At 47.6% G+C, this 22,064-nt stretch overlaps 1 protein-coding gene across 7 annotated transcripts in view; it reads left to right on the top strand.

The window, feature by feature from the left end:
- Window positions 1–22,064, top strand: part of JAK1 (Janus kinase 1) — a 98,031-nt gene that overhangs the window by 69,282 nt on the left and 6,685 nt on the right. For all 7 annotated transcript variants that reach the window (XM_006919283.3, XM_025051950.1, XM_006919282.3 and 4 more), the window contains 11 exons: window positions 2,176–2,333; window positions 4,597–4,720; window positions 6,645–6,831; window positions 11,563–11,669; window positions 14,699–14,842; window positions 15,622–15,709; window positions 16,178–16,305; window positions 16,916–17,051; window positions 18,871–19,022; window positions 20,926–21,076; window positions 21,222–21,316. In XM_006919283.3, coding sequence (XP_006919345.1) covers window positions 2,176–2,333; window positions 4,597–4,720; window positions 6,645–6,831; window positions 11,563–11,669; window positions 14,699–14,842; window positions 15,622–15,709; window positions 16,178–16,305; window positions 16,916–17,051; window positions 18,871–19,022; window positions 20,926–21,076; window positions 21,222–21,316 — 1,470 coding nt within the window. The remainder of the gene's footprint in view (window positions 1–2,175; window positions 2,334–4,596; window positions 4,721–6,644; window positions 6,832–11,562; window positions 11,670–14,698; window positions 14,843–15,621; window positions 15,710–16,177; window positions 16,306–16,915; window positions 17,052–18,870; window positions 19,023–20,925; window positions 21,077–21,221; window positions 21,317–22,064) is intronic.

Here is a 22,064-nt window from a genome sequence, read left to right as displayed (position 1 = left end):
GAACCTTAGATGTAGGAATTTGGGCTCCATTTCCAGTGGGTAATCTGAGACTTACAGAGAGGTGTAAAATTTGTACAGGGCACAGAGTGAGAAAGCGGCAGCTCTGCCTGTACTACTTCGGTTTCCAAGGCATTCTCTCCCAGAGCCAGTGGTGAGGGCGAGTGAGGGTTAACACGTCTGTGATCTAGCTCTTCAACATGGCCAAACCCTGAAGATGCATAGCAGAGGAGGAGACGCAGCAGCCAGCTGGTACAGTTTTTGTGAGCCTGCCCCTGTCCTGTCCTGGCCGACAGAGCTTCAAGTCTGGCACCCAGTTGGTGCACCTGTCATCTGAGTCAGAGCTCACTCTGACCACATGGGCCGATGACTCTGTGCCAAGCTGCAGTGCTTTGTAGGGAGCAGGTGGAAGTGAGGAAGAAATACTTGTTCTCTCCATTACTTTATTTTCTTTTGTAAACACTAGCTCTTACTACATGCCAGGCACTTCCTATTCTAAATACTTTACAACTATCAACTCTTTTCATATTAACCCTGTGAGGTGGGTATATTATTATCCCCTTCTTACAGAGGAAGAAACTGAGGCACAAAAAGATTAACTTACACATGGTCACAGCTATTAGGCTAAATAATTTGAAAGTGCCCGTTTCTTGGCAGTTGGCTGTTTTGACCTATGAAAATGATTACGTCTGCTTAAGTATAATAGTAAGTGGAAACACTGATATCTGAACCCAGATAAGCTGGCTCCAGAGCCTGTGGGTTAACACGGCGCGATGCTCTCTCTTCTTTATCTTACTCCTTTGTCCCTTCATAGCCAAGGGGTTTCCAAGCCCTTTGATCAGGCAGTACTTTGGCTCTTGGTCTTTCAGGAAAGCATGATGCTAATATGTTATCATATCATATCTTGATTTATCTCATCTCTCTGAATTTTTTTGACGTTCCCCATTTCTGTTCTTACATCCGCTTTCAGGGAACTTAAGTGCTTATGTGGTCTCACTCATATATGACTAGATGAAGGGCTGCCCAAGCTAGACCATCTTGAATTTGCTTTTTGGGGATCTGCAGGGAGATGCCAGGTCATACCTGAAAGGAAGCACATTTAGTACAAAGTCTCATTCCTGAATCACCATCCCTATGGTGGCCCTGCCCTTCTTGGCCTCCTTGGCTCACAACCCTAGAGCACCCTTCCCTTGGCCTCACAGCTAACTGTGACTAGGTCCCCTTTCCTCCATCCTGTCTTGTAGCTTTTATCTGCCCCCTTTCCCCTTCACTGGTCTGTTTTTCTCTGCTACCAGCCTCTCTTTTTCCCAGTGCTATGTAAAGAGCCTTATTCTTAGTAGTGTTTTGCTCTTCTCTGAAGACTCAGGTGCTTTTTCATGTTTTTATGGGTCAAAGCTCTAAATCATGGCTTTGCATACATACCTTCCTTCCCTAGGAGATGGCTCGCAAATGGTAATCTCTGCTCAGGGCTATATGATCAAGACAGACAGACAAATACAAAAACCTACCTGTCTTCACCTCCAAGTGTTTTTATGAAAACATTCCTTTCACGGAAATTCTCTCCCCCTTCTCCACTTTTGCCTTTGCCTCTCACACTTTGAGTAAGACACTGCCTCCTCCAAACCCTCAGGGGTCCCTGGACTTAACCTAACAACCTCATCATTGTATCTGGGACCATCCCTGGATTAAAATATAGGAGTTGCACCTTGTAGACCAGTCCTGCATGAGATGAAGCGTCTGTGCTCTGCTTCCTTTCCTAGAACAGGTATAATGCTGACTGAGTTTGTCATTGCTTAGCGCCAGGACCAGGGTACCACTTGCACGCTCTTCTCCTCCCATCTCCTCTTTTACACCTCTGCCACCTTGGTTCTGGCTTGCTTTTCCATCTAGACCCAGGTGACAGCTTCTTCACAGGTGTGCCTGCCACAGGTCTCAGTTCTCCCCTTCCTCACACACAAACACACTGTACCTCATTTGATAGTTTAGAGATAATAGCTGAGAAAGCGATAAACAGTGAACATTGTATATAAATGCAGTTATTAACAAAATGAGTTTCCCTTTGGGGTCCTGCATTCTCCATTGTGTTTTAAACATCTTCTCACCGTGTATCTCCCTGTAGTCGCTGCTCAAGATGGTAGACACATCATGTAACCATGGGCATTTCTTTTGTCTCACCAGGAACTGAAGCTCTCTTCGCACGAGGAGGCCTTGTCTTTTGTGTCCCTGGTAGATGGCTACTTTCGGCTCACAGCAGACGCCCATCATTACCTTTGCACCGATGTGGCTCCCCCACTGATCGTCCACAACATACAGAATGGCTGTCATGGTCCAATCTGGTTGGTTCTAGAACCTTTTCAGTTCCATTTTAGTGATGGGGAGTGTGGCCACCTCAGACACAGGTGTCATCAGTTGTTTAGGTCGGGGGCAGTTGAGCACGTTGTTTGGTACTGATTGATTTGGTGCCCTCTTTTCCATCCCCGCTGTCTGTTGTCTGGCTTTTTCTGTCCAAGTTCTTACCTTGGTCCTTGCAGCAGCCCCTCACATCTTGTCTCTTACTTGGTTCTCATGGTTTAAACCACCCCCGCCACCTCTCCACAGCTGACCAAGGAGTGCTACACTTCTTAACCCCCTGCTGTGCCAAAGTGACCCAAGAAAGATAAGACTCCACATCTGACAGAGTAGTAAATAATGGAATCCTGAGTTAGCTTGTCCTGAAGTGTCAGATAAATGGTGGGGACAGTGAGGGTGACCAAGCTTAGAGCTGGAAAGGGCCTTGCTGGATATCTTGTCCCTCTTGAGTCTCAGAACTAGTAGCCTGTGCTCAGATACCTCTGGTGATGGGGTACTTAACACTACACAAGGCTGCCAATAGATTTCAGCTCTAAAAACTACAGAGATACATACCTCTGATATGGCATTGAACTTGCCTCTCTGTAACTTCTGCCTATGCATTTGAATTCTGCCACTTGAAGCAACAGAGATTAGTTTACTTCTTTTTACATATGACAGACTGCCTTTCAGGCAAAAGAAAATGGCTGCAGTGTTTCTTCTGAGTCTCTATTTCCAGACCATAACATATCAGGGGAAGCATCTCTTTACCTGCCTTCCACATGATACAGATCCCATCTTCTTCCCTATCCCACTTACCTTGTGGACAGGTAGTTTGTTAATGGGGTGAGGTGAACCCAGGCCTAGAGAGGCTCACAGACCCACGGGCAGAGAGACAAAGAATTGCAGAGCGAAGGGTTGAACATTACAGAAGAGCATGTCCTTTAACTATCCTAACCATGGTTAGACCTCAGGGCCTTGGCACTTGTTTTTTCCTTGTCCTGGAATGTCTTCTTCCTCTAGAATCTACTCAGCTGCCACTTCCTTCAGGTGTTACTCAAATATCACCTCATCCGTGAAGTCTTCCCTGACCACCTTCTGTAAAGTAGCAATATCTCTTCCCTCTCCACACCCTGCACTTCCTGGCTTTTTTGCTCTGCTTTATTTTTCTTCAGTGGCATTTATTACCTCCTGACATACTATGTTTATTTCTGCGTCCATTTGTTTTTTGGCTGCCTACCCTCACTGCACAGAACATGAACTCCATCAAGGCAGGGACATTGTCTACTTTGTTCACTGCTTTTCTTCAGCACCCGTAGCAGGGCCTGGCACATTATAGGTAATTAATATATGTTGAATGAATGAAAGTCTCATGTTCTGTGAGGGGCTGAAACTCATTGCCTAAGACACCTTTGCAGAGTAGGTAGCATTTGAATCAGATTGAACTTTGAAGAATCAGTGATGGTTTACCAGGTCTTAAAGAAGAGAAAGGGCATCTTAATGTGAGGGATCAACATGCACAAAGGCATGAAAGTGTCGCAGACCACTTTCTAACTGCCTTTCTAACACATGTTGACCGTGCCAGCCCCCTTTCGTCAGTACTTAGCGCCATTCGCTAAGTGTGGTAACTTCATGTGTGTGTTTATTTAGCAACTGTTCACAGCCCTCTGAGCGCTAGGACTGATCAGTCCTGGGGCTACAAAGGCGCGTAAGACAGGCATGTTCCCGCTAACATCGTTCCGATCTTCACTGATTTCTTTATTCAGTGTTTATTATTCAGTTCACTCATTTATTGAGCAGCTACTGTGAGTCCAGGTGTGCTCTGGTTACTGGGGATACAGCAATGAAGAGACCGACCCCAAAGTTACGCCTTCCTGAGGCTCGTGTTCTAGTTTTGCTGCCTGGGGACAGTGGGGAGGGGACCCCTACCACTGCATCACAGGCAGCACCACCTCACCAGCCTTGGGGATGCTCTTCTGGCAGGAGCTGGAGACAGAATATATGGGCACATTGGGGATGAGCAGGGCTCAGTGCCTTGGGAAGCAGGCTGAATCCTCTTCTAGACCTTGGAGACTCTGATGATCTGTTTCGAGCCTCCTCGGCATCTCTGCTTGCTTCATATATCGTATCTGAGAGGACTTTAGGACCCAGGACAGATAAGGCGATAGGGCCGTAAGACTTAAGGCATCTCAGGGAAGTGGATATCCCCTGGGTTCAGAGTGCTCCTGTTTGGCGTGAGCTCTTTTCCCTTTTGCCCCTCTCTCCCTCTAGCACAGAATATGCCATCAATAAATTGCGGCAAGAAGGAAGCGAGGAGGGGATGTACGTGCTGCGGTGGAGCTGCACTGACTTCGACAACATCCTCATGACCGTCACCTGCTTTGAAAAGGCTGAGGTCAGTCAAGCCATATGGCCCAGGGTGTCATTGCAACCTGGCCCAGGAGCTGGTGCAGATGGGACTACTCTTGAGGGGTGGGGGTAGAAAAGCCTGGGTCTCTCAGAAAATTCCTGGCAGTTCTGACGGGGACAACTTCCTCTCCAAAAGGAGACTGCTCCGAGCAGCCAGACCCGTAACCTTTCCTCCTCATGGTCCCTTCTTTCTTCTTTCAAGAGACCCATGGCAGGAGTCCACTGTGGCTCTGGAAGGTAGAATGTGACCAGGAAACCAGTTCATACCAAACCTTCAGAAAGTTTAGAATAATTATTTAGAGGTTTTTTTTGTCTTTTTGCTTCGTTTTGTTTTGTTTTGCTTTGACACTCAGTGCCAAGATCAGCACAGACCTAGAGCTGTGTGTGTTTGTGGCATTCACTGGTACAAACCACTGCCAAGAGAGTCAACTCGGCATCTGGCCTAACGCAGTTTTTCCCAGATAGTAGCTTCAGACATTTTAACATACAAATTGCCATCCCATGTTTTGACAAGTGGAGATATTTATTAGCGACTCAAGTGTAGCTAGAAGTGAGAATGATGTGAAAGAAAGCCTGAAGGCTAAGATAGAAGCCAGAATTGACATTACCCCACCAAACCACAAATGCCTTTGTTATTCATGTAATTTTTTTTTTTAAATATAAGAAATGGAATATTTTAAAACACAATTTTACAAAATTAGTCCAAATATACTAGTGTTGAATGGGTTTAATGTGAACTGAGAGAACTGGGGCGGGGAGGGGCCTGTGAAGTGGAAGTCAGCACATGCGCCTATTGAAGACCTCAGACACTGAAGGGAAAAGTACCAGAGAATGCCTGGGGACCGGACTCAGTCAAGAGTGGGAAGAGGAAATGGCAGAAGGTGCCCAGTGCTGCCAAGTGTCCTGGGCAGTGTCTCTGGAGGCCACAGCCTGCCTGCTGGTGTTCCTGTGCAGCTCAGCCCCATGGCTGATGCGGGTGCAGTGGCTCAGAACTTGTCAGGCTTGTCGCCTTGGCAGGATGCTTGTCTTCTGTGTTCATTAGGCTTTGGAGGAAGACAGCCCACACTCCTTCTGAGGCATAATTGACCTGGGCTGTACCAAGAATGTCAGTGATTCAGTGACATGATTTACCTGGTGTCACCTTACCTAGGGAAGACAGGGATCATAGATGTGATTGCTCTTACTGTTTATTTCAAATGATTCCCGTTGTACAGATGAAGAGCTGAGGCATCGAGATTTCAAATAACTTGTCCTAATTTATACCATAAGTAGATCTTTCTGGCTCTCATTCTTAACCACTGATAGAGTTTCTTTGTACCAGAAATGCCCATGAAGGAAAACTTGTGCTTGTACTTCCTCTCTGTGCACCATGGAACCCGGAAACTGGACCAAACAGCTGACTGCTAGCTCCTAGGCTTGTTCTCAGATAAATGTGTGGCCTAGAAGGACTCAGTTTGAGGAAGTTTCTGGATACATTTTGCTATAGATTTCTTGCATAATAATATTTGTTAACCTTTATCAAGTGTTTACTAGGTTTTTTTACATGTACCATGTCATATAATCGTAGCAACAGTCCTACGAGGTGGGTATTTCTGTGAATTTCATCCTACAGGTCCAAGACAAAGTGATGCTGTCATGGAAATCACTGTTCTGTTATGCTGTCTCCCTGGTGTCCACTCCCTTTTATCAGTACCTTCTCTTGGAACCCCCTTTTGTTATTTATTTATTATTTTGCTTATTCGTTTATGATAAACTTTATTTTTAAGTAATTTTAGATTTATAGAAATGTTACAGAGATAGCACAGAATTTCTGTATATGCTTCACTCAGTTTCCTCTATTGTTACCATGGTACATTTTTGCCTGACCCCTTTTAAAGCAAATCATTTCTGGTCAATTTTCTGAATGGCAGGTGCTGGGTGGCCAGAAACAGTTCAAGAACTTTCAGATCGAGGTGCAGAAGGGTCGCTACAGTCTGCACGGTTCGGACCGCAGCTTCCCCAGCCTGGGAGACCTCATGAGCCACCTCAAGAAGCAGATCCTTCGCACAGACAACATCAGCTTTGTGTTGAAGCGCTGCTGCCAGCCCAAGCCCCGAGGTCGGTCTTCCTGTGCCAGAGCTAGGCCGTGTCCCCTCAGCGATGCCCTGTGCCCTTCTGATGTTCCGATACTCAGGTCAACCAAAAGATGCTGGTAGCTTTGAAGAGAGTGGCCTCTCCTCACAGTTTCTAGGTGTCTTTCATTGACTCGTTACACGTCTGTCCCCAACGCAAATCCCATTCCTCAAGTGTCAGCATTTTTTATAGAAAAACATACACCTTTCTCAGCACCCCTATTAGGCTGCAGAAAGAGGCTCGTTTAGGATTCGTAAGCAGAAACTTTTTCTTTAAGATAAAATGTCTTGAGAGTTCTGTCAATGGTTTATCTATCTGAGAAATGTTCCTGGGACATCTTCTGTGGACCAAGAACTATGTTAGATGCAAAGAATCAGAAATGCCTAGCACGTGGTCCCTGCTCTCCAAGGGTTTCCTATCTAATACAGAAAACGTTGCAGGGAAACGAAGCCACTGTTGGATGTCATGAATGTTTTAATCAATACGTACATGTACGAGACCTGGGCTTGCAAAGAAGCAATGGATGGTCAAAATCCCTGAGTCACAGGGAAGGCTCTATGGAGGAGGCGGATATTGAGCCAGGTGTTGGACAGTGAGTGGGAGCTTGCCAGTTAGGTGAGGGCACGTCCAGGAGAGCATGGGCAGGGGCAAAGAGGTAGGCAAAAGCAGGGGCTGCGGGAGGGTTCTGGAGGGCTGATGTGTTTGGCAAAGTTAGAAAGAAGGGGCAGGTGAGACTGGGAAGGGAGAGATTTGGGATCATGGGCAGCTTTGAATGCCATGCCAAGGAGCTGGGACTGTATCCTATAGGCAGTGGGGAGCTATGAGAGGGTCAGAGAGTAATAAGATGGATAGGAGGGCACGAGGAACTTAGCTGCCTTTTTTTAAAGCTTCATGAATGTGTCACTGATGTCCTGCAGATGGATTCATCACTTTTTAGAATGTGAGAGCTGGAAGGACACTTAGAGCCGGAAGGACACTTAGGAGTGGCCCGGTCAAGTGCCCCATTTTACACACGAGAAAACTGAGCTAGAGAAGTGAAGTAGGTCTTATTGAAGGTCAAGGTCAAATTGAGGTTTGAATGCCAGGTTTACCCCAAATGCCAGATCCCTTGAGCATTGTGTTTTTTTTTGACATTCTCCTACTGCAGAGTGCTGCCCTGTACGTGTCAGATCCTGCCTTAGTGTAGGGGTCAGGCCTCAAGGAAAGGGCTACACAGTTGTTCCTGAGGCCCTAGTAAGTGCAGTTGAAGATACTCGGAGGGCTCTATCTGAGACATTTCTTGTTCTTTTAAGGGAATGCTTATTTATGTCAGGGGTGGGTGGAGGAAGGACACCAGGACAAAAAGGGCCTGGGTTCTTGATGTTTGAATCGCATTTTGGTCTCTCAGCAAGGGACTGTCACTGAATTTGGTGAAAGAGGAAGGACTTGTGTTCTTGTTGATCAGATAGGGTTTCCTGCCAGCCTTGCAGAGTAACTGCAGCCTTTGTTTTTGTGATAGAAGATGTTCCACAGAGGTAAAAACACATCTGCCACTTGGTCGTGAGTCCTCAGAGTGAGTTAAAACCTTAGAGCCCAGTGACCCTGTTTACTCACATAATCTCTCCTTCCAGCTATTAGAAGCAGTTTTTATTTTCCTGGAAATTGGTGGTCTCTAGGTGAGGCTGAGGACATGGAGAATAGCAGCCACAGGAAGAGGGAGGTGGTGGCAGGTGGGAGACTGGGATGTGATTCTTTGCAGGCATCAGCCGGGGAGGTCTCTGGTGTAGATGCCACACCTACTAACCCAGACCTGGGAGCTAGTAGCTGTGGAGGGAGAAGCACGGGAATGGAATTGAACCCTCTCTCCTGGCTTTCTTTTGAGGCTCCATGAACCCTGCATTGAATATGTTTAGTATTTGTTTCTCCCACTTGACTGTGAACTTGTAAGACAGGATCTGGGTCTCAGCACTCTGTGACTCATGGGAAGCACAACACCCAGCACAGAATCAGCATTCACTAATGCCTATCAAGTGAATGATGTCAGCAGTAGCTACCATATTGGTGGGTACTTGCTAGTCCCAAGCAGTATGTATACATATTTCATTTCTTTCATCTACATAATAGGTCTTTGTAGCTATTATAAAGATGAGAAAACTGAGGCTCAGGGATGTTCAGTGACGTGCTCAAGGCCACACAGCTAGTATTATCAGTGGTATTTACAATAATAGTAACAATAGATAACGATGATGACAATGGCTACTATTATGTGAGTATTGCTTGCAGTTTGCCAGGCAGTGTTTGAGGATCTTTCATGTTTTAAATCATTTAATCTTCAGAACAACTCAGTATATTTTTATCCCGATTATACTTGCCCCAGATCACTTAGGTAGTTAGAGGAAGAGTGGGGATTTGAAGTCATGGATTCTGGCTCCAACTCCAGTGACCTTTCCCCTTTATCACACTGTCTTTGCAAAGGTGCAGGTGCAGCCACCAGGGCCAAGACTTTGGGGAAAGGGCCAAGTCTCCTAACTGGGGTGTGTGGGGGGATGGGTGCTGAGGAGGGGAGGGAAGAGGGGGGACTGGAGGTGGGGAGAGTAAGAATAAGCCCTGTGTGTGAGGCTTCCTCATGTAGGCCCCCAGAGCCCTCTATCTTTCTCTCTCACTTGCAAATTAGAGAAGTGGTGAAATCATGAAAATTAAAGAGAATGTTGTTTTAAGTTCCTCAGTGTCTCTGCTATTCTAACCACAGGGTTCTGATGGTCAGACCCCAACATGGGTTTCTCACTTGTAAACACAACTGAGAAACTCCTCATGGAATAAGTAAAAAGCAGGCAGTCACTCAGAGTGGGTGTGACAGTTAAGTCTACCATTTCTTGTGTATTGTCCAGCCCCACTGCCCCTTTCTAAGTCTGAGGGTGACCATGTTTAGAAGGAGTTTGGGGCCCACAGGACTCACTGGCCCGGTCACCACTGATCCTCTCACATCCTCATCTGTGGCGTCAGGCTTGGTGCTTGATTTCTTCACCTTTCAGCTCTGACACCGAGAACTTTGGTCAAGGCTCGAGAAAGCACTAGTACAACAAGGATGATGTCGCTAAGATGTAATACTTGTCACAATCACAATGGTTCCCAGTCATGGAGCATTCACTGTACATCAGGTGCTGAAGCGAGCCCTTCACCTCGGGTATCTCGCTTAGGCCTCACAGCATCCCGACAAGGGGCACAACTGAGTCTCTCATTTTTCTAGTGAGAAAGCATCCATGGAGGCCAAATGGCTTCCTCTACTTGCTTGGTTGACCCTGGTGCTGTGTTCCCTGAAGCAGCCATGAAATGGCCCCTGTCCGCGTCCTCTCTCTAATTTCCCACACAGCTCTATTGCCCTGGCCCTTCCTTGGGGACACCATTCGCATAGCCTTTTCCTGATGTCTTTTCTCCATCAGGGAAGTTGGGAGTTGCCTGTTTGAATCCGACTCCACCCAGGTAACAAGGTGGAGTCAGGATAACAGTGGAGGGGAGGAGGGTAGACTCAGGGTATGATGACAAGGGGAACCTGTACTTGAACCCAGTTTCTAGCACCCAGATTCATATTCCCCACCCTGCCCCACTAGGGTCAGGGGTATGGTGGAAAGAAAGTAAGAGACTAGAGCCATCCCTGACTGGGTGAATCCCAAGTCTGGGATGTACTAGCTACCCAACCTTGAGCAAATGGTTTAATCATTCGGAATTTGTTTCCTGACCTATAAAACGGGGATAAGAATACTGTGTACCTCAGGATTGTCATGAGGAACAAGGAGTTAATGTGGTAAAGCTCTTAGGATAGTAGCTGGCGCAGAGAAAGCCGTCAGAGATGTGAGCTTAAAAAAAAAAAACCTCTGCCTTTCAGGGCAGTGAGAGTTTGGGAGACCACGTTTGAGTCACTTGGCCTGGTGCTCAGCAGCTACCAGAGGTAAACAGAGATCTTGACAGGTGTCTGGAACACTCTCTGCTAGTCAGTCTGGAAGGAGCTCTCTTTGCCCATGGCACACTGTAGCCTGCAGTGGCCCCGAGGTGGGAGGTGACTCCCATAGACCGTAAATTCCCAGTTAGCCACCTGTGCGGACCTGGCCTAGCAGATTTTGTAAGGTGTTGGTTTGCTGTTTGAATCAGTAGAATTTGAGGGGTGATCCGCTTAAAATAGATACAGTCAACAAGTGCTTAGAAAGTGCCTTCTTGTTGTCAGGCAGTGTGGGAGTCCGAAGAAGTTCAGGCACAACCCTGTCCCTGGGTCACCTGCCCTGTTCTTCTGCACAAAACTAGTGTTTTTCACCATCCTTTCTTGCTTCCCATCACTCCTAAGGCCCAACGTACTGCTGCTTTCTCCTCAGCCCGTATCCTACCATGTACCAGGCTGAGGAGGTAGAACAGGAATCCTTGGGGAAACCTTGCCTGAGCTCTCCTACTAGGACCACCTGCTGTGTCGACCCCCGGCACCCATGCCTATCCTTAAGATAGCTGCACAAATTGTAGCTCTTCCTTCTGATTGGTTAGTTTTTTTTTTTATTATTAGTTTTCATTCTGTTATTAACCTGTGAGCTCTTGGAGGGCAGGAATGAAGTACTTTTAGTAAAAATTAGTAAATGACGGAACCAACAAATGCACAGATAGGTGTTCGGCAAGCCCCATAGCTCAGCAGACACTGGCTACTTGGAATCTTGGGCTTTTGCTCCCCTGCTCAGACACCTCTCCTCTTGTCCACAGAAATCTCCAATCTGCTGGTGGCTACTAAGAAAGCCCAGGAGTGGCAGCCCGTCTACCCCATGAGCCAGCTGAGTTTCGATCGGATCCTCAAGAAAGACATTATGCAAGTGAGTCATTGCTGTGGTTTCTGGGTCCAGCCTTGGTCCTGCCTCCCTTCTGCAGAGCAGCTCAGGGACCTGGGGAGGGATAAAGTCTGGGTTTGGGCAAATCCTGGTAGAAAAGGCACAGGGAGACTTTCCTTTCACAGTTAAAGCAGTTTAACCGGTACCCTGCTGTCCTACCCAGCCTTGCTGATGTTCCCAGAAACGCTTTCTTCTTGAAGGAAGTTGATTAGTTAGGCTTTGTGGGATTGTCTAGGGTACAGGGACCTTCCATTGTGGGTCTTCTAAGACAGAAGGAATTGGAGAACTCAATGGGAATGCTGACAGGGCAGTAAGAATCAGGTCTCCATGGGAGGGAGTGAGCAGATGATCCTTACTGCCCCATGACACACTCTGTGACAAAGTACTCTAAAGTTTAGTCTGGACTTTCTTACGTATTCAGAGGAGCAAAGCAGAGAGACACAGAACACAGTGAGGCAGCAGGAGATGCACAATTTAGGCCTGAAGGAGACCTGTCTGGAAGAACATTCCAGATCAGTGTCCCAGCCTTGGCAGGCTTTTTGCTCAGAGTCTGCAGCCTTAGGCAGGCTCATTTTCCCTCATAGCTGCCCTTTGGTCTTGGCTAGGAGTGTGAGGCCCAGGGCATAGCCCACTTTCTGTTCTCTACCCCTTCCGTAGGCCCCTTACACAGAGCCACACACAGGAGGAGGTAAAGGGGACAACGTGCAACAGCCTTGGAGAGAAGAAATCTGCATGGGGCCATTTACTACCTGGGAGAGGCTGTGATACCTTGGAGGTGTTGGAGGGTGGATCATGGGCTCACCGCCATGAAGGAGCCTGGTAGAGAGTGGTGGGCATGGGGTTGGTTTGTTAGTTTACTTTAAGTTAATCCCTGAAATTATTGGGCAGGGTTTTGAGGGAGTGGAAGTCCACAGCTACAACTGCCTCACTTACTGTGAACCCTTCACTGAAGGCTGATCTTTATTATTCTCTGTCCCTCTGGTGGTGTCAGAGCTGTGTCCAGAGATTGAAACTACCAGGGCAGCAATACCCTAGCCTCTTTTCTGTCCAGAAGTTGACATATACTTCAGGCTTTTCTTCTTTCTTTCTCCTCCAGCTTCTTAGCAGATAACTGCCACCCTCCATTCCCCCAGTGTTTACTTAGCCAGCGGTGCTGGAGCACTTCCGTGTGCGAGGCACGGATGCCACCCTCAGCGGGCTTAGTCTGGTGAAGGAGGCAGACTCTTGTCTATCTTACGCGGGCAATTACATCATCAAGAGACAAGTCCTAAGTGGGGAAGTACAGCAGGATGTGGGACTGTCAGAGACAGTCATCCTACCTAATCTCAGGAGGACAGAGATGGCTTTCTGGGGGAAGTGACATCAAAGCAGAGACCCAGAGAATGAAGAACAAGTGCTAGGCAGAGGCAGCAGCTTGGAAGGAGGCTGATGTGAGACCCAGAGGGTCTTTGTGGGTTGCTGTGGAATCCTGACAGCATGGTGCTGTGACTTGGCCACTGGAATAAGTAATCTTTCTGGGGAAGAGTAATTATTCTGAAAGCATATGGCTTTTATGGGATGTTCTGGGAACACAACTTCCCATAACCTGAGGAATCACTTCATGACAGATGCAGCTTTAATGAATAGTCATAGGACCTTGCCAGGATACGGGACCCAGTGTGGATATATTGCTATTCTACTATGACAGATGACAAATGTTACATTTTTGCAAATTAATATATCCGATTAATGGTGTTGTACATTCCTGTGGGGGACAGGAGTCAGCCTAGAGTGTCTGCTACCATCCATTTTCTCCACTTACCAGGGGTGGGGGGGAGGCAATCCTAGGATAATAGAATCATAGCACTTCATTTTATGAGTTTTGTGTGTTAATAACTTGATAATGCCTAAGCTTTGTGAATCACATGTTGATTTCCAAATATTAAGAACGTTTAAATCAGAATTATTCAAACTTAAACTGGGTCTGTGGAGACAGAGCATTATATGCTTAGGGCTTTGCAAGGATGATCTCATTTAGCCCTTGTACCATCATTTGATGGCATTATTTCTTTCCATGTGTGAGGAAACCGAGGGCCTGTCCTTCTAGTCTGTGCCTCTGTCTTCATGCCACCTTCTCTGTGGGCAAAAATTGCTAGAGGAAATACATGTGTAAATTGCATCACTAATTTTAAAGCACGCACATATGCACACATATACTGGATAGAGGGATAGAAAATGAACAGTTTGCGTGTGAGAAATAGCAAGTGCCTGGTCTAGGGAGTGATCAAACAAAACACACTGGTCCAACAGATTGGTTTCTGTCCACTGTGTGCCAGGGTCTGTACCATGAACTTTTATATCTATTTGCTCATTGGATTCTTGGAATAACCCTAGGAGACAGGTATTATTATCTTCGTTTACAGAAAGTAAGCAGACAATTGAGCATGGTAAAAGAGCGTCCCTAAGTTAGATGGCCAGCAGGCAGCAGAGCCAGGACTAACACGCCCCTTCGTGCTCCATCCTGTGTGTGTGTGTGTGTGTGTGTGTGTGTGTGTGTGTGTGTGTGTGTGTGTGTGTGTGTGTGTGTGTGTGTGTGTGTGTGTGTGTGTGTGTGTGTGTGTGTGTGTGTGTAGGGGGAGCCCCCGATTGGGCCCTCTCTGAGTCTGCTCTGGAGGCCTCGGGTGGGGCTGATGTCACTGGCTATTGTAGCACTCTTAGAAATTTTGTGATAAGTCAGGGTTATGTTTTGGCCATAGGCGGTTCCTAGAGGTAGAAAGGATGGAACTGTTTGGGAATGTGAGGACTGTCTCCTGGGGCCCAGGAAGTGCCAAGACTGTGTTTGGCCAAGTAGCTTTCATTTCCCCTAGAGGCCTGACCAGGGCCAGGCGCTGGAGAGGCTGCGAGCTGTTGGGAATCTTTTGCCTTTGCCCCACCCCTTTCTGGCATTCTGTGTTCCCAATAAGTCCTCAGTCCCAGATTCTGGCACCACAGTAGCCCCAGAAAGCAGTCACCCAACCTCTTGCTTTTTCTTCCAGGGCGAACACCTTGGGAGAGGCACGCGGACACACATCTACTCTGGGACCCTGGTGGATTACAAGGATGACGAAGGAATATCTGAAGAGAAGAGAATAAAAGTGATCCTCAAAGTCTTAGATCCCAGCCACAGAGACATTTCTCTGGCAAGTGTTTTCCTTATAACTCGACCCTTTCTACCCCCATTTATGGAACCAGTGGTGCACAGTGGACTGGGAAGAACCTTTGCCCTTATTTTGGCCTTATTTATGATTTTCAAATTTGTATTTTAGTCAAGGTTTCTATCTTCAAATGTAATCTTACATAAACCTGTATGTCAAATAAGTAAGGGAACATCGGAGATGGAGTAGATTGAGCAGCCCCTCTCTGTCCATCTCACTCCCCTCCCATTCCTACCTAGAGGTCCTGGTGGTGGTGCTGGAGCCCCGGGCCTCCAGCTGACTGGACTCAAAGTCCCTGATGTGGTCCAGAGCTGTCACTTCACAGTCTGGAAACTTAAAGCCCAGAGCAGTAAAAACTTACCTGGGACCGGCAGGCCGTTGGAGGGTGAGAAAGACAAGTCTTGGCAGAGCTCTGCTGCCCTGGTTTCCCTTTCGTTCTAATGTCGTGCCAAACTTTCTCAAAGTTTAAAGGAAGAGAAAGTGATGGGCACGAGCACCCAATGGGGAACTTGTTAGATTATCCCACCTGCCTGGCTCTGTATCCTGTTAGATTCTCTAAATAAATACTACAGCCCAGCCAGACTGGCCTCAAGGTAAGGGTTTGGCCTTTGGGCTCTCAGGGCCAGGCAGACAGTTTTTAAGACCTGGATGATGGGAGTTGTGAGCTTTCCTGGGGCCCACTGATTTTCCTCTCAGCAGACCCCCTTTGGGGTCAGACCAGAGGAGTCTGGTCCCTCACATTCCTTTGTCCTGTTCTCCCACAGGCCTTCTTTGAGGCAGCCAGCATGATGAGACAGGTCTCCCATAAACACATCGTGTACCTCTATGGCGTCTGTGTCCGAGACGTGGAGAGTAAGTGTATTCCCTTTGGAAGGGGAAGCTGGCCCTGGCTGGGGAGCATGGGTGTTGTGAAGACAACTGTGGCTGTTACGCACTTCATGTTGTCTGTGTTTCTTGCCTTTTTGGCAATCAAGGAATTTGAAGCGCTGAGCAAGTCACCTGTTTAATAGTGGACGTGGAACTAAATCCCATTTGTTTTTCACTCATTTCTTGAGCATTTACTTCTTGCCAACTCTGGGCCCTGGGAGGTCGGGGTAAGCCGAGTTTGTTGCCCTGTGAGTTGGTATAAGGAGCTCTGGGCCAGGGCTGAACCCAGGCCTGTCCGGCTCTGGAGCAGTCTGCCGTTTACCCCTCCCATGGGTGTTTGCATCCTCTCAAGCTGAGTACCAGCCTCTAAAGTGGGCTCTTGTAAGGGAATGAGGGAAGTTACTGTCCCAGATGGACAGAAGGTTCCAGATGTGGCTCTTTTTGTGCTTGTAGATATCATGGTGGAAGAGTTTGTGGAGGGAGGGCCCCTGGATCTCTTCATGCACCGGAAAAGTGATGTCCTCACCACACCATGGAAGCTCAAAGTTGCTAAACAGTTGGCCAGTGCCTTGAGTTACTTGGTAAGTGTATCCTGATGTCTGTGGTGGTCCCCCAAGAACCAGAGTGTCCCAGTAGGGGGTGGCAGGAAGTTGGTCCTAGCCCAGCAGTAGCCAAACAGGCTGGAGGGACCCATACTCTGTGGGTAAACACACGTGTGCCTGGTGCTTAGTGAAAATGGTCATTTTGGGCTGCTTCCTGTGACCCAAACATATGAATCCTGTTTAGAGGGCAGTTTTATCATGTCAGAAGACTGACTTCTGTGTTGCAATGTATGGTAAGAGAAAAAAGAATGTAATATTTGTTGAATGAATGAAAGAAACCACTAGCATCAGTGGTAGTTCACATTTAGTGCTTACCAGGTTCACCTGTTCAAGAGGTTTACAGGTTTTAATCCCTTTAATTCTTGCAAAAGCCCTATGGGGCATGCTCTGCTGTTATCCCTGTTTCACTGATAAGGGACATATAATGTGCCTAACTCGTGGTGGGAGAGTTGTACCACCTGGATCTGGCTGCACCTGGGGAATGTGGAGAGATTGATCTGACGGCTAGGGTTGAAAACGGCGTGTGGGCAGGACTGAAGACACGCAGCCTGCGGGCAGCTTCGCTGAGCTCACTCTTTCTGCTCTGTAGGAGGATAAAGACCTGGTCCACGGAAACGTGTGCACGAAAAACCTCCTCCTGGCTCGTGAGGGCATCGACAGTGAGTGTGGCCCATTCATCAAGCTCAGTGACCCCGGCATCCCCATCACTGTGCTGTCCAGGCAAGGTGTGTCTCCCTATCCTCACATCTTGCCCTTCTCCCCTCCCCCCGCCCCCACCCCAAGGCGGGGTCTGGACAGTGGGACGGGGGCTGGGGCTGGAGTTCTGTCTGTCTCCTTTTAGAAGTACACTTCAGCAGATGGGTGTCTGGTGCTGCTACCATGCCCTGGGGGCCAGGGAATATATAGAGTGTAGGGAGGGTTGGTCCCTGCTTCCTTTAAGGAGCTGACTGTGCAATAGGAGAAACAGAAAATTCACTTGAGGCACATCTGGTCTTTGTAACGAAGGGGCTATGTTCAGGGTGTAGCTGTAGCACAAAGGGATGCTGCTCTGCTGGGTTCAGAGGTGGTCAGGGAGGCATCAGGAGGAGTGGGGGCTCTTGGGTCCTCCCCTCTTTCTTTGAAATCCACTGTAGTTAGTGAGCATATTGGGGAGGCACCCGAGCAATTGTGGTCATGTGTCCCCTGAGGTTATTGTGTGTTGTGGGCGCCAAGGGAAAGGACAGACCTGGGAGCTAAGACACTGAAACCCGCTCTGTAAAGATCATGCTCTGCCTCTTCGCCTTGTAGGCCCTACATGGAATACCAGCGTGTCCCAGGGTATGCCGCTGGCCAGCGATGGCCAGCAGTCTCCAGTCATCGAGCATGGTGCCTGGCACTTAAGAGTTTTGCTCAGTAATTCAGGACTGGACTAAATTTGGAAGCGAGCCAGGATGAAAACCAAGCCTTAGGAATAAGACCCAAATAAATCATTGGAAGGGGAAGGGGAAGCAGCCTTCAGTACCTGTTTGACACTTTTCATCCAGCCATCGTCCAAGTCCTGAGGCAGATTCAGCCATGAATCTGTCAGGGGGCCTGTCCTCAGCAAGGGTTTGAGGCATGGACACAGGTGACTCTAGAACAAGTAGGAACTAGGTTTCCCACAAGAGATACCAGTCGAATGCTGTGGGCTTTCAGAGGGGAGAGGCATCATCCATTTGGGGAACAGAGGGTGATTCAGGGAAGTGGTGGGATTGCAGATCAGTAAGGTGGGCCTGCAGCTAGGTGACAGCACCCCTGCATGTAGGTGCATTGGGAGGAAGAACATGAGAAGGTGGAGGAGGAAGGGAAGTGGGCCTGATTGTGAATGCCCAGCTCAGGAGGGGCCCTCCTGCCTCTATCCAGAGCCGGGAGGCTGTGCTGTGAGGCCGTTGTGCTGGTTGAGGGGCATTTCCATGGACATGGCAGGGGTTTCTGCTCAGGTCACTGGCATTGGTTAGAAGCCAGAATAGGGGATACAGAGGTAGCTGGGTATGAGAGATGTGTGACTTCTTCACATCAGTCGTCCCTTCCCTTGTTCTTTCCCCAGTGAAAGAAAACCTACATAAAATGAATACAATATTTGGGACAATTGTGCAGAATATGTGAGGTTAGCCCATGCCTGCTCTGCATAAGTTGGCTTCTCCTCCCCTGCCTTCTCTTTCTTAAGCCTTTGTCCACATGACCCCCTGTTCTCCCTCCTCAGGGTGTTGGCCTCCACCCTAGGTGCTTCGCTGTTTCTGAGGCCAGAGCTTCAGAAGACTGGCTACCCTCCTGGGGAGTCTGTGATCAACAGACGGTCTGCTGGCCCTGACTCAGACTGATACATCTGAAGCACCAAGGATGAGGGGCCTGGAAAACCACACTTTAACAAGCTCCCCACAGAGCTAATGTAGCTGTGGTCCGTGTTCAGAAAACACTGCTCGAAATTGTTTCTTTGTTGGCTCACAGTTCTTGCTGCAGTGGGAGTGATTTACTCCCCAGGTGATCCTAGAAACTGATCTGTAAATGTCTGCTGTCTTCTTGCAGAGTGCATAGAACGAATCCCGTGGATTGCTCCTGAGTGTGTCGAAGACTCCAAGAACCTGAGCGTGGCCGCTGACAAGTGGAGCTTTGGAACCACACTCTGGGAAATCTGTTACAACGGCGAGATCCCCCTGAAAGACAAGACGCTGATCGAGGTAAGTGGTTGTTTCTCAGGATGCGAGCTGGGCAAGGGCTCCTTGGGCGTTCATGGACGTCCAGGAGTTCCCAGGACGCCTCATGTGGGACGCAGTGGGCAAGGCTTTGTTTTAAATCCCCTCCTCAGGCTTGCTGCCTATGTGACCTTGCAAATTAAACTAAACTTACCTGAGCCTCAATTTCATCATCTGTACAATAGGGGTAAATAATACCCAGTTTTTGGGTTGCTGTGAAGATTAAGTAAATAATGCATGTACAGTGCCAGGTACACAACATGTGCTTAATAGGTCATTATAGTTTTATTTATCTGAGATTCTGAGTGCCTGTTACTCACCAAAATTAACATATTTGTTGAGTTCCTCCTGTGTATCAGGTATTGCCTAGGTAAAAGCTGGGGGCTCACAATGAAATAGACATAGGCCTTGCCTTCCCTTGATGACCTTAGGATGTGGTAGGAGAGTTAGGCTGAAATAATAATAAGGAATCCACAAACAATATCTGAAACTGTCACCCTAAGAGCCCTGCAAGTTAGGTAGGACGGTGTCATTACCTTCATTATACAGGTCAGGTAACTGAGACACAGGTAGCCCAAGACACTAACTTAGGTTCCCCAGGAAGAATGCAAAACAGGTGAGGCTTGAACCTCTCACATTTACTTGTAGGAAGAGTGGAGACTCCAATTCCAAAAGAATAAAGTGGTAAAAATAACAACAAAGGACCACTGACCCTGGCCCAGTGATTCGATTATGGGAATGTGCCTGTGTGTGTAGGCGCTTTGCGCTGGGAGGGATTGACCAGAGGGAAGGTAGAATTTTGGTTATCTGTGGAAAGCAATGAGTGGTTTCATTTGCCTAGAATATGGAGAGGAATGACACATGATAGGTTGAAAAGATCATTTGGGGTCACATTGTAAAAATCTCTGAATTCCAGAGATTTTACTGGGGGGTCATGTGGGACATTGAAAGGTTTTGGTGATGAGTAAAGTGGTCAGAATTGGCTTGGGGACAGTTCATCTGGATGCAGTGGTTGGGATAGACAGGCTGAGAAGGGACTAGGAGGAGATTCATGTTCAGAGGCCAAAACAGGGAATGGCAGTGGGAATCCAGAGTGGAGGGTGTACACGTAGGAGGTGATCAAAAAGGTGGAAACTTTAACCACTTAACTTTTCGCCAGGTAGAGATGGTGCAGGATAGAGGAGGTAACCATCAGATCTGTAAATCTACTTGGTATTTTCAGCCTAGGCTTTTGGGAAAGCCATTTTATTTTGAACTTCCTTGGAAATAAAACAGCATACTCTTTGTTGTCAGTACTTACTGAGCACCTGCTGTGTACCCAGGGCCATATGGGGATGATGTAAGGAAGGGAGTGTGCCTTTGATAAAAGAGGGTTCCCTCTCTCCTCCCAAGTGCCCTTGGTTCGGTTGGACGGCCGTGGAGTGGGGAACGGTGAGGGCAACTCTCAGCCCCTTAATCCCAATCTCTCTTCCTCTTCTTCCTCTGGGCCTGCCCCCCCCCACCCTCACCCCAGGATTCATGAGGGCCGAGAGGAACTAGTACTCTCGAGATCCAGCTACAGATGAGAAACAAGAGTGTAGTGATTCCACTTAATTTTTTATTTTAAAGTGGCATAATTATTTGTTTCCGAATTTTAAAATTTGAAAAACAAAAAAAACTTAAGGAAATAGCAGTCACCATATTCTTGCCACTTTTTAACACTTTGTCATATTGTCTTCCAGTCTGTTTATTTATTAAAAAATTTTTAACACACACCTCTATGAAATCTACCTTTAAGCAGAGCTGTTGGGAACTAAAATTAGGGATTGGTTATTCCCCTTGACCTGGGGCTAAAAGGTTTATGGCGGTTCCTTTAGTTTCTTCCATGTGATCATCGTCCTCTTTACAGAAAGAGAGATTCTACGAAAGCCGGTGCAGGCCAGTGACACCATCTTGTAAGGAGCTGGCTGACCTTATGACTCGCTGCATGAACTATGACCCCAACCAGAGACCCTTTTTCCGAGCCATCATGAGAGACATCAATAAGCTGGAAGAGCAGAGTAAGACACTGCCTCGCGCTGTGGAACCAAGATTGGCAAAAGCCCTGGAGAGCGGGTTGGGGGCGGGGGTGGAGGGGTGGCGGGACTAGGAGCCCATGAGTGGCATTTGTATCTTTTTAACATGTTTGCTTTTTTCTTCCATTAGATCCAGACATTGTTTCAGAAAAAAAGCCAGCAACTGAAGTGGACCCCACACATTTTGAAAAGCGGTTCTTGAAGAGGATCCGTGACTTGGGAGAGGCAAGTCACACTCTTGTACCTTCTGACCCCATCACTTCTGTCTGCATTTAAAGTCACTCTCCATTCTCATTTTGGGTCAAAGTTTATAAGAGAAAGCATCTTAGTGCATCTTCTTTGGGCCACTTGTATCATAGGGGATTGTGTCGCATAGTGACAGCATGTATATATGGCTGTATATGCACATAGGACATTGGCCAGCTCACTCGAGAGACTTGATTTTTCTCTGAGGGACAGAGGAAGATGGAAAGGGGCAATATTGGGTAGTAGGCGTAGATACAGTAGAAATTAAAAATCCCTGTCTCCAACTCTCCTGGCTGTCTGTAGCCTGTGCAGCTGCTTAAAGGAGGGATGGGTTTACTACACAGGATGCCAATATCAGCTTTCTTTTGGGCCTCACGTGGGAGTCTCCTAAGTTAATATAGTGTGATAGCGATAGGGATTTGTGTCTTTGTACAGATTTTTCTATAAAGTCAACAAAGACTGTGTCCTGCCTTGAGTCTCTGTGGTGTGACAGGCTATGTGCTGGGTATTTTACAAGCACAGTGTCCTAGTTACTCACAATATTCCTGAGGGTTTATCACTGCAGTATATATTGAACAGCTCCGGGCCAGCTCAAAAGATTTGGTGACTGGGCCAACATCACTATCAAGTGGCTTAGCTGGGGCTTATCCCATATCTTCTAAAAACGCTTCATGCGACACTCTTTGCAGCTGCACTGTGGGGCGTCCCCTGCAGTGTGGGCTGTCCA

This window comes from Pteropus alecto, unplaced genomic scaffold, assembly GCF_000325575.1.
Source record: "Pteropus alecto unplaced genomic scaffold, ASM32557v1 scaffold25, whole genome shotgun sequence".
Lineage (NCBI taxonomy): Eukaryota > Metazoa > Chordata > Mammalia > Chiroptera > Pteropodidae > Pteropus > Pteropus alecto.
Note: the sequence above shows the minus strand (reverse complement) of the source record. Positions and strands in the feature narration are given on the sequence as shown.